The following is a 13,143-nucleotide window of genomic DNA, read 5'->3' on the forward strand; positions in this document are numbered from 1 at the left end:
GGGGCAGTTCTTTTTGACTGATAGTGGCATTCCTTAAATGATTTTACCCAGGGGCGTAGCCTACTGTAGATTATGCGGGGAACGCGGGGGACGTGTCCCCCCCACTTTTCATATAATGGAAATTCGTCCCCCGCACTTTTTCAGTCAAATGTGTTCGCATAGAGGTTTTCAAGAGCTGGTGTGAATAAATAAAAATGTAAACTCTAAGAGACAGGATAGTCTGCGCATGACCTGACATTTTACATTTTACTGACATAGGACCCAGAAGAAGATGAACTTAACATAGCGCTAAACACTCCTGCAGTGTGTGTTTCATTCACTCGAAGCCGGAGCGCGCTCTCGCGCAGAAAGTCATAACAGGAAACTCCTAATATGGGCAACAGCGTCCAGCTATCGCTGTATGAAAACAGTTGTTTTGACAGAAGAACTGAAACTTATGGAAACACAAAGACATTAAAATACGATTGCGACAATATATGGTTTTTCAAGTCATCTCCAGCAGGTGATAAATACACACTGTTAAAAATTTATTGTAATTTTACAGGAAATTCCTGGCAACTAATTGCCGTGAATTTACAGCAAGTAATATACAGGTAATATATTGTTTTTTAATACAATAGAGTCCTGTATTTTTACAGCAGTGCTACTGTGATTAAAGTAGCATTATTACAGTAAAATGCTGTAATTTATTTAAACTTACTGTATATTTACTGCAACTCAGTTGCCAGGAATTTCCTGTAATTTTACAGGAGACAATTACAATATTGTAATTTCTAAATATAATAAAATACTGCAATTTTCCATCTTCCAAAATTAAAACCAAAACAATGGCAACTTTTTATTATTTTTTATTATTAACACACTATGCAACATCACATATTACAAATGTATTTTATCTTTTTTTTTCATACAAACAAAATTACAGTTTCACTGAAGAATCTAGCTCACTTCCAGACAGTCTATCATCAGGGGGAACATGGTAATAAATAACAAAAGGTCCCAACCAGTCTTGAACTGGGGAAGCTGTGGGGTGTGGGTGGGCATCAATACTAGCCCATCAACTCAAAACCCAGGAGTCTTCTTAATAGGGTGCAGACAGGTGCGTTGATCCTCCGTCTCTTCTCTGCTTTGCTGACATCTTGGAATTGATTCCACAAAAAGCTCTGAAAACAGAGAGAGTAAAAACAAGTTTTCATATCAGGTAATGATAAATACTGTGTAAAAAAAAAAAACATAAAAAGTAAACTTGCTTGTAGAAAAAAAATGACGTTGATGTATTTATTTAACATCAACACATTTAACAACATAACATTTAGAATTACATTGGCTTTTACATTGTTTTTCTTAAATATATAATGTCACTGTATGCACTGTAAATTGAATGTCGCTTTGGACAAAAGTGTCTGCAAAATGGGTCATATGACGTTGCTAAAAAGAACATTATTTTGTGTATTTGGTGTAATGAAATGTTTAAGCGGTTTAAGGTTAAAAAAACACATTATTGTTTCTCCTCTACAGGTACTCCTCTCCTCGCCTTCTGAAACGTGTTGATTTTTACAAAGTTCATCGTTCTGAAAAGCAAAGTGTGCTCTGATTGACCAGCTATCCAATCTATCTATCATGTGACTGAAATGTTATGCCACTTAACATACTGTGCCCTGTCCGGCCGAAGCAACGAGACAAACATTTAATTATAATGTTTATTTCATTATAATGTCAAACCCATTATAAATGTGATATAAACATGATTTCTAGTCGTGTTCTCTTTTGGAAGGCCAAACAAAGTAGTTTCCCTTTTTAAAGAAACAGCGTTTAAGAGTGACGCTTCAATTTAAACGAACGAACAAACACATGAGAGCAATTTCAAAAGCTTAAGGAGCTGTCTGTTCTGCTCTCTTTAGCTCTCGATCGACCTGGATGTTTTAGGCAATCTTAAAATCCTGGCGGGGACGTGTCCCGTATGAACGGCGCATATGGCCACCCTATACAGATCTTCTTCATTCACCAAGAGCTTGTAACACTCCAAAGAGAAAGGAAAAAGTAAAATCACATCTAATGACTTTAACCCCCAAAATTGACTTAATGAAAATTGTAATGTTAAACTGCTGTCTGTCAGACTTCTCTGTGTTTACATAAATGTCTTGCAGGGCAATACCAACTCTATGTTAGACACTTAATAGCAATAGCTTTGTCTCCATCCAGCTTTTTAATGCACATTTTAACATTTTGAAAACAAACAAAAAAATCCTGAATGGAAACGGTTCAAATTCACAAAATATTCTAATGTGAATAAAACTTTTTATGTGGATTGACTTGCTAATAAATGCAACATAAATGCACATTTGTTGCAACTCTATCGGCTGTTTTAAGTTGCCCCTTAAGTTTTGATCCCACAGCGTTTCATGACTACTCTCCTGTCCATTTCTAATTTACATAACAGAGCTGATGGAAATGCTCTCCAGTTATAGGGTTTCTTTGCCAAATTTCTACGAATGCGCTTAAAAGGTGCAAAGGAATTGGATGGAAACCTGTCTTTTGACATCAATGCATAGAGTATATCGTAGAGTCTATTTTCTTTATAAGTGTGCAAACAGTTTAAACATACCTTTAGTGTTTGAGGCCTCTTTAGGATACTGTTAGTTAAACATGTAGACAGTGAAGGTCGCTGCACTCCATTCAGAAGGTTGTTGTGGGGCCCCATCACAGTTGTCCCTTCCAAAGACATCATCCATTTGTCTGCACTTAGTGCCTCTCCTGAAATGCATACACAATATGATAACTAAAAGAGCACTAGAACCCTTCACTACACACGCATGAGTGGCAGTATTGGCAGGATGGGCAAAAGTACCAATTTTATCAGGTGGGAGAATAAGTTATGGTATGGTTTTTCCTAATTTAGACTAGGCATTTTAAGGATGCAATAGGATTATGTTGAATTACAGCCTTTCCTTTCTTCTTTGACATATAACCATATGACAATTATTAACAGGGCTTAAAGCAAGCAAACATATGTTCCATCTAGCAGCCAGTGTGCAGCTGATCCTGCGGACGGTCTACAGCTGTTCCCGCTCAGTCTTTTCCTTCTGCCTTGACCGTTCATGACCGTGGTACAGTTATGACGCGTTTCCACCGACCCCCCCTCATTTCAATAAGACGAAATATGATATCAAACACCACTGCCTCCTTTCGTTCTCATTTTCATTCGTTAAACATATTAATAGCCGCAGAAATAAACTTCAGGGAAATGTGTAACGTTAGGCCTTCATTATATAAAACAAAATATTATACCAAACAGTAGCCTATTGTCTCCTATTTTCATTTTAACATATTAAAAGATTAACTGAATAAAGACCAATGATTACCTGTTCTGTTCACCCAAAACGAATTATATTTTATGCTTTACCACTAAAGAGACATCACAGCCAGCGGCAAATGTCAGATGTCTACCCGAGTTGAGAGTGCTCCCGACGGATTAATGATCCCTGAGCTCCCGCTGATCGCGTGGAGTTGACCGTCTCCGACATCAGCGAAACACATTTTTTAATAGACGCAGTCTTTATAAATAAACCGCATATTTGAGTTTTAAACAACTACATTCTCGCCTGAAATAGTTAAAACACTAACGTTATACCTTTCATGACACGATGTCAGTAATATTTTAAAAATTATCAAAAGAAATGGTGGTTGAAACTACAATGCTGCATTGCCACTCCCGAAAGTTCAGTAACGTTACCTTTGAACAAGTACCTCGCGAGCAGGGACTTTCTGAGGGGCATTTTTTTTACCCAGAACTTTATTTAGATCATGGTAGCTGCGGTGGAAGCACACCGAGTTCCAGCTCAAAGTCCATAGTTTCTGGGTAAAGTTCTTGCGATGTAAATCTGGATCGAGTATGAAGACGCGATTTTAACTAACTTCACCCTATTCCACTGAATTATACCAAATGAAACAATCAGCACTCACTCAGATCACCAGTATTAATATATAAAGACTTATAAAACAAATTTTATGTTACATACCTGAGACATGTTCTTTCTTCCAAAAAGTACCGTCCGTTGGCCGCGTAATTTCAAAATTCAAACAGCAGCGATCCCACAATGCTATGCGGTTGCTGTAAAAAAATGCTTCTACAGTGTAGTTACAATAATTTTACAGGACTGTCCGTTAATTTCCCATAATGCACTTGCATTTACAACAAAAACATGAATACAGTGCGTTGTTGTAAAATTTATTGTAAAAATTACATCAATTGCTAACAGTGCAGTATATGAACAAAACAGTGCTAATTGACATAGATTTATTACACTATGCAAACTATAAGGCAGTTATTATGTGATAAATACGTTTGTTTGTAGTCTATTAAATAAATCCTTATTATTTTTTATTGTCCAGCAGTTATTGATTAAGCCAATTAAAAGCTAGAAATTAGAGAATAATTAAAGTTGCCTATAATATCTACTACAAGTCAAGTCTCTTCTGTTTACAAAGCCTGCATTTATTTGATCCAAAGTACAGCAAAACAGTGAACATAAATATTTTTACTAGACTATTTAAAATAACTGTTTTATATCTGAATATTTTAAAAATGTAATTTGAGATTTTAAAGCTTGCTGAATAAAAATATTAATTTCTATAATTTATTTTCCAGAATTTTTTTTTTTTTTAAATGATAAACTGTATAATGTTACAAAGGACATACATGCTGATCATTGGATCCTTCTATTCATCAAAGAATGCTGAAAAAAAATTACTCGTTCTAAATATTGATAATCAGCAAATCAGCATATTAGAATGATTTGATTTCTTAAGGATGTTACACTAAAGGCTGGAGTAATGATACTGAAAATTCAACTTTGATCACAGGAATAAATTACATTTTAAAATATATTCAAATAGAAAATAGTTATTTTAACTTAAAATTCACAATATTACTGCTTTTGCTGTACTTTGGATCAAATAAATGGAGGCTTGGCGAGCAGAAGAGACTTCTTTAAAAACATTACAAATCTTACTGTTCAAAAACTGTTGACTGGTAGGCTATAGATTACAGAAATCTTCTATTGTAATGTATATATATAATTTCTGTCCCCCTCACTTCTGAAAAGATGGCTACGCCCCTGATTTTACCTTTAGTAGGCTACTTTCTAATCTGTAAAATGTTCATTGGCAGGTAAAGGGTAGAATAAACACTACTCACAAAAAGTTAGGGATCTTCGACTTTCGGGTGAAGTTTATGGAAAATGTAAAAACTTGCTACAGTGATATTACAGCATCAAGGTGGTTGCCAGACAATTATTATTTGACCCCTGAGAACTATATGTTTGGAAGGTAAAGGAATATGTAGAAAATAATGCTATTTTTTCCTTACATTTTTAGTCTGGCAGATTACTTTTTTCAGTGTTCTCTTATAAATCACACTGCAATAAAATAAAAATAAAAGGAAACTAGAGATATTGCATAAATTAACAGGTGTTCATGTTTTAATCTCTTAAAATTTAAAAGAATCTAAAAAGTATCTCATGAATTTTGAAGATACAATGTTTAAAAAAAAACATGAAAAAGAATTTGGAAAAAATCCAGGTCCAGGCACTCAGTAGGATGCAAAAGTTAAAAAGCCTTTATTATTTAAAAGAGCTAAAGCATAACATATTGGTGTTTTATGCTTTAGCTATTTTAAATAATAAAGGAATTTAACTTTTGCCTGGGCCTGGATTTCTTCCAAATTCTTTTTCATGAACAGTTTACCCTTCCATGAGCACCAAAAGATACAAGGGATACAGCAGCACTCCAGTTCCCTTTTGTTTAGTAAAAAAAAAGAAGAAAACACTTGGCAATTTATTTAAAAATAAAATTTGTTTTAAAAATGCATTTTTGTTTTAGAAAAGTAATGCAGGTTTAGAATAACACAATGAACCACAGTGAGTGAATTATATATTTTTTATTTTATTTTTGGATGAACTAAATAGCTAACAATGTCCTGTATGAAGACTACAGTGGTTTTCTGAATCAGTGCATGTAAATTCACATACTTAAGCTAAAAATATAGTTCTTACTCAGGATATGTAGTGAGAAAAGTATACATTTATACTAGTGCTGTCAAAATTAGCGCGTTAACGCATTCGATTAATTTGAAATATTTAACGCGTTAAAATAAAATAACGCAATTAACGCGGTTGCAGTTTTTTTTATTTCCAGTTGTGGCCTATGTGTGTTCAACGTGCAAAGAAATATGGATAAGACCAAGGAAGGACTTTTAGGCGGAAAGTTTCAGTATAAAACTCTGCCCGGATTACTCTTCAGTCTGCCACAAGAAACATTATGACTGTATGACTGTAACAGTGCGTAAATCAGACCTTTCTGTAACGCTAACGTTAATAAGCTTAAACGAAAATAAAGAAATAATTGTGTAGCGGAGTATTTTTTGTACACAGTGCCGCGAACTGTCAATCACTCCTGTACGCGTGCATCACTGTCCTCCTCAGCTGCAGCAACTTGCGCTCTCTCTCTTCATCAAGCTTTAAAACAAAAAGGGGACAAAAAGATCATATTGTCTTTGTGCATAGGCTATAGATTAATTAGATAAATGAATATCTAAATTTGTGCCTTGCCGTCTACGGTATTTTTTTAGAACTTAGAAAAAAGATGCTGCAGCCAATGAACAGCCAGCGGGGGCTGCAGGACGACTCAACCTCCGCAGACAGTTTTTAATGTTTATCAGACAATAAATACTCAAGATTTTGCTTTAGTATAACTCACAACGAGTTTCACACACCTTCTCCGGCCACGTTGAGTTGTTGACACTTAACAGTGGGAAAAGCGACGAATGCGCTATTCACTTGTATAACTTAAGGGTGAATGGGTAATGTAGTTTCTGCTCTGGGTGGGATGAATTAGGAAGCTTGCATTGTGAAGGGCGCTCTGAAAATCGGCAGTGCAGGTAAAAGATTAAAACCTCTATTAAAACAGATGTCCAAATGAGCGTACCGGTACGCTACAAGCACGTTCTGGGCGCACGGAGAGGTGGCGGTACGCTCAATAGCTATATTTGGAAGTGGCGGTACTGAGTACTGGTGCATACCGCCCACTTAAAGCACTGGCAATGACTATACTTTGGAATTTTTTTGCAGTCCACTTAGAATTCAACATGGAAATCATTTTTGTTTTTTATTGGCATTGATTGTTTTGAAATTCAAATGGCACTTACATGCCTGTGTTTTTATTTCTGTAATAAATATGGCTTTCAAGCCAACAGTTAATTTGGAGGATATTGATGGTTTATTGCAGGTATGTTGTTTACATGAGAAAATCTGTGTTACAAGTTAAACAAAAATTCCAATAAACAATCATATTTTGAATTTAAATAGTTTCTTTGTCTTGAGTTTACATTAATTATTTACATTTTACATTTACATATCCAAAAAGTTTCAGTCTTTTAATTGCGATTAATCGCGATTAATCGCGATTAATTTAAAAAAATTGTGCGATTAATTAGTTAATTTTTTTTAATCGATTGACAGCACTAATTTATACACATGTACTGTTGTGTATAGTCTGAGCAACACAAATTCTTTACAAATCAAAATCAGAAAACATAATTAATTGGAAACACAGTATTATCTGTAAAGGCACATGATTTAAGTTAGCCACATGGCTAAAATCACTTACAGCTACTTTATTTTGGATTTCACAAATACGAGAATGGTTCCAGATCACTCCATAACACATCTGAAATGTAGGAACTGTGACAAAATATGGCCATTTAGTCGAGCTCTATTCTATACAAATGTTTAATCACAATAGGGATGGCACAGACTAATCGACTAGTCGACTTCAATGCTCTGCCACGCTTTAAGCTTGATGTCGACTAATCGCTGGTCCTATGGAGAGCACAACAGGATAATAAATATTTGAAAGACTTCCATATTTACGCTCCGTTTCCAAACAGAAATGACAGCTTGTCTAAGTTAGTGACTAATGCAAATTATAACACACACTCTGTAGTCACCCTCCTGATGTCTAATGCAAGCGGTTCATGTTTCAGACAGACACCACACACACATACACATGCGCACACATGAAAACCCCTGTGCTATTTTTTTTTCTGACATCACAAAATCGCTCTTAGAGTTTTATGATGGATATAAGATAACTATATCAATAACTACATTAGCATCCACACCAACATGATAAGTGTTGAAATCCTCAAGCTCTGTAAAGTCAGGTGCTTGATTGCCTGTATATGTGTTTATGGTTCATCAGTTTGAAAAATAGTTATGAAAGGGATTTTAACAATATTATTCCTGTGTGCATTTATCATTTTATTTTTGGAATGGATTTTGATATTCTTTTAAATTTGAACAAATTAAAACTATACCTTTATTGATACAGTTATTGTCATTGGTGTGATCTCTCCTTCATATGGTATACTGAAATTGCTTTTGGATGTCAGAAATTGGTTTTGGATATTTGTTTTTGGAGAGTAGGGTTTGGAGTTAGAGTGTGTGGTTTTGGGGATTACACAAAAATTGGGATTGATTTCAGTCTACTCCAACATGACACATTCATTAAATAAGATATTAAGATTGTTGTATTAACATGATTAACCTCAATAGATAATATTTGTATATCTCCTACTTTTTGTTGAAATATTACATAATCTGACAGTTTTCCTCTCTATTTTCGTGACCTTGTTGATTCCTTTGCCTTCCATCTTCTGGCCTCTCTGGTGTTGGTGTTGATTCTCCTGCTGGTGTCATGACTGATTCTGATGGTCTTTCTCTTTCTCGTAGTTGTGATTGTAGATCCGAGGAGGATGTCTCTTGCTCTGTGGCAGTACTTTGTACTGATGTTTCAGGGTTCTCCTGTGCATGTGTCCTAGCTCTTGTAGGGACAATGGTTGATTCTTCTATTATATCTCTTAGCTGTGACAACACTTGCTGACCACCATCGTGTCCAGCCACTGCAATATTGTCACACAAGCAAAGAAACAGGTCATGCATAACATAACAACATCACAAAACAAATGCAGCTGCAATGTTTCTGTAAGTCAGTCCTCCATTTCCAATGGACCACAAGAGACTAAGACTAACAATGTTGTTTCATTTTAAACAACTTTCTGTTTAAAATTAATATCATTTTAATGTCAAGTTTAAAAAGCAAAAATAAATATATAAATAATAATAATAAAAAATTAAATGAAGTCAGAATTTTTTTTATTTTTTATTTTATGTAGAGCATTTTTTTCATTGCTTCTGAGACTTACCAAAGGCCATATTTCTAATTTCATCTTGATCTAATGTTTCTTCAAGCATATGTAAGGTTTCCTGTAATAGTCCTTTCGGTTGCAGAATATCATTCTGTACTTTTCTTAGCACATTGTAGAGATTTTCCACTCTAGGATCATCACTCGTCTGAATCTCTGAAATGGACCAAATATCAAGGTGATTTTTAAATGTGTCGCAGCACAGAAGTTGTGGCCCCAAAACGCATTTGTATACCAAAGCCACAATTCAAAATGTATACGTCTTTGCATTATATATCAATGTACGAAGTAGCAATTGTTTTAAAAGGCATACAGAACAAACATACTTTTTCCAATCAAAACATTTCACAAAAGAATATTTTGAAATTTTGATCACATTCTTTAATTTGAAAGAATTAAAATAAAAAATAAAAAATTTAATGTAAAGTTTAAAAAGCAACAAAATAAATCTAGAGTTAAACAGCAATTGCATACATCTTATATACCAACATGTGACACTTACTGACTGGTACACTTGAAGAACGTTTCTTAAAGATATTTGGCTTAAACAATTGTTTCTCCATGATTGTGTGTCTGTGGTGCATGTCCTCCTCTTTCACTGCAAACAATCACAATATGTCAATACAATTAATTTAAACAATACATCAATTAAAAGTTAAATATATTTAATATTTAAATATTAAAATAACCTGTCATTTGTTTTTTAATGGATTGCAAATTTACATACAACACAAATTAAATGAACACCAATAGCTATTCCTACTAAAGTAACTATCATTTCATTAGTCATAATAATATTGTAGAATAATCTGATAATCTGCAAACTCACACACACACACACACACACACATGTTTACAAGTGAGATCTTACTGTGGGGAGGAATTCCTTCTATACTAGTTGAACGTCTAAGAGTAGGGTCTGAAAAAAAAAAAAAACCCTGTATCAATCAAATTCAGAAAAAGATGCTATTTATTTTATGTATAGCATTTTTTTCTCATTGATTCTCAGACTTACCAAAGGCTATTTTTCTAATTTCATCTTGAATAAATGTTTCTTGAAGAACATTGGAAGTTTCCTGTAATAGTTGTTCTTTGTGTTGCAGAATATATTTCTGTACTTTTCTTAGCACACTGTGGAGATGTACCACTCTAGGATCATCACTCGTCTGAATCTCTGAAATGAATATATATATAATATCAAGGTGATTTTTAAATGTGTCGCAGCACAGAAGTTGTGGCCACAAAACACAATTGTATACCAAAGCCATAATTTAAAATGTATACGTCTTTGCTTTATATAATCAAAGTACGAAGTAGTATTTGTTTGAAATAAATATAGCACAAACACAGCAAAAAATATTTTATATATATGTAAACTATAACAAAATAACCCAAGTTTCAATTGTCAGCAATGTAAACTTGCTATTTATTAAATATACTACAACATACAGTACATTAAATATATCTTAGAAGTTCAGATATATTTTCCATGAACAAACTACAGTTCAGAATTGAGATACTAAAGAGAAATGGCAGCTGCAGTTTTTATAATATCTTACCTCTCACTTGCAGATGAACTGTTCCTGTCTGCAGACATCCATCATGAAAGACTTTGCATGTATAGTCTCCTGAATCTGCTGGCTGAAAGTTTCTCAAAGTCAGAGCAAGATTTCCTTTCTCCAGCTCCTGGATGGACAGACTGACTCGGTTCTCATGGTTTGTTTTCTCCTGCCTGTTCTTACACTGATAAATGAGCTCTGTCCCTCTAAACCATCTAATGTCTAGAGACACAGCACTGGTTTCAGGAGAGAGATGAACAGGTAAGATGACTTCTGATCCAGGGTCAGCAGATACAGTTCCAACAGGAGTGACAAGTCTAAAGTCTTCAGCTGGAGGGAGAGAAACAGATATATTGTGTAAAGCATTAATAAAAGTAACATTCATAATAACTGTACCACTGTAGAGTGTTTATTATCATTTTCATTTCTGATTTACTAGTGATTTACAAGGTTGGAACTTGGACTCAAAAGACAGACTTTGAAATATTGCACAATTTTAAATAATACTGCCATTTCTCCTAATCTTTAGCTTGCTTTCTCATTTAGTGGTCTAATAAACTTGGCATTTTATATAACACATCAATGGCCTTTTTACAAATAGTTTTGTTCCTCATTTGTAAATTGCTTTAGATAAAAGCATCTGCTAAATGCACAAACGGACCTTAACAGAGTTTAAGATATTATTACTGTAATATTTTTTGGTAAAGATGCTTTGAAAACTTTAAATAAAATAAACTACAAACAAAGTTTGTCCTACTGTGCATCAAAAAAGTGACTTTGGCATTACTAGGATAATGCTCTACAAGTTGAGACAGAGGGACATTTCAGTTTTCTACAGCTTCAGACTGAAGTAGATTTGAAGTTTTGTTTTTAGTTGAATACTTACAGCTGATATTGAGGAAAACAGTATCTTGTATTTTTTGACATTCATAGATGACCTCACAAATATAGAGACCCATCTGTGAACTCCTGACGTCTCTGAGAGTCAAAGACAAATTTCCATTGTGTAGATCTTCCAGTGAGAGGTTCACTCGACCCTCATAGTCTCTGTTCACTGTCACCTGTCCATTCTTATAATGACAGACCAGATCAGCCTTTTTCCACCACTTGATCTCCATTGAAGCAGCACTGATTGCTGGCTCAAAATGACATGATAGAACAGCATCATCTCCAGCATCAAAATATACAATTTCAGATGGAAATACAAGTGAGAGCTCTGAAAAGAGAGAGAATAATATTACTATTATGAAAATACCAGATGTGCCAGTTTTGTAATAGTGTTAAATGTACAGTCAGCATTAGAGTAATACACATCATTTTTTTTTTTGGACTTGCCTTGACTAGTTTTTGAGACTTCTTTAGCTTCAGCCATTTTTTATATTTCTGCACACCGATGGAAAATCCACTGTAACAGAAGACAAACTATGACAGGGTCTCAACTGCGTTAAAACCATCTAAACTTATAAATAAAATATATCAAAATTGAACTTTAATATTAATTAAATAGATTAGCATGGATAAAACAGATGTAAATATGATGCTACTATCTGAAGATATTGAAAAATCTCCATCATAAATCACATAAGTGATTTGTAAATTAGGTAAAATCAAACAATGAATGAATCTGTTACAAATATTGTCACTTTGTCTAAAACTTAAAAACACAAAACGTAAGATCTAATAATAAGTAATTATCATACTTAAAATATTAAAAAAAGGAAAATACATTTGTAAACTGTATTAGGCTCATTGCTGTCCCCTACAGGCAGAAGAGACAACATGCAAATTAGAAATAAAAAATCAAAAACTAAAGGAGCTAGCTCGTTTACGTTAAACTACGTCCTTTATAAATTATATAAGAAGAAGAAGAAGAAAGAAAGAAAGAAAGAAATTGCCTTGTTATTTGCTTTTTAGTGATAACGAAACTGATATTAGATATGAAGAACAAACACGGAGAAAAATAGTCTATTTATGTAATGTAATGTAATGTTGTTCTACAACATTTTAAACACAGTACGGTTGTTTGTAGGCTACTTCAAATATTTTCATAGTTTCAAATCTCTGACTTCGGCTCAAACGAGCGACAATCAGAGGCACTAGTCTTGTAGTTTGAATATAATTCACCTTATATACGATCAGGTTGAATCTTACAGCATGTATCAAACTTGTAAGAAAATAAATCTGCTTACCTTCCTTCTGTTAACAGTGGCAAAGGTGTTTTCCAGACTGGTCAGGTGAGATTTGTACGGTTCAGTTCATTCTGAAGCGTCCTTTCACTTTTACTTTCTTAATCTATCACCAAATGTTACATAACTACCCAGA

At 34.0% G+C, this 13,143-nt stretch overlaps 1 protein-coding gene across 1 annotated transcript; it reads right to left on the reverse strand.

Moving 5' to 3' along the window:
- Positions 1 to 7,735: 7,735 nt before the first annotated feature.
- Positions 7,736 to 13,104, reverse strand: LOC113092762 (uncharacterized). The gene is made up of 9 exons (XM_026258493.1): positions 13,011 to 13,104; positions 12,157 to 12,226; positions 11,708 to 12,037; positions 10,822 to 11,151; positions 10,278 to 10,436; positions 10,134 to 10,181; positions 9,765 to 9,860; positions 9,263 to 9,418; positions 7,736 to 8,959 (listed from the first exon to the last, which is right to left on the reverse strand). Exons 2-9 carry the CDS (start codon positions 12,191 to 12,193, stop codon positions 8,649 to 8,651), a joined length of 1,467 nt encoding a protein of 488 aa, XP_026114278.1. The 5' UTR covers positions 12,194 to 12,226; positions 13,011 to 13,104; the 3' UTR covers positions 7,736 to 8,648.
- Between the last annotated feature and the right edge of the window lie 39 nt (positions 13,105 to 13,143).

Source organism: Carassius auratus, unplaced genomic scaffold (genome assembly GCF_003368295.1).
Source record: "Carassius auratus strain Wakin unplaced genomic scaffold, ASM336829v1 scaf_tig00214714_1_2670353, whole genome shotgun sequence".
NCBI classification, from domain to species: domain Eukaryota; kingdom Metazoa; phylum Chordata; class Actinopteri; order Cypriniformes; family Cyprinidae; genus Carassius; species Carassius auratus.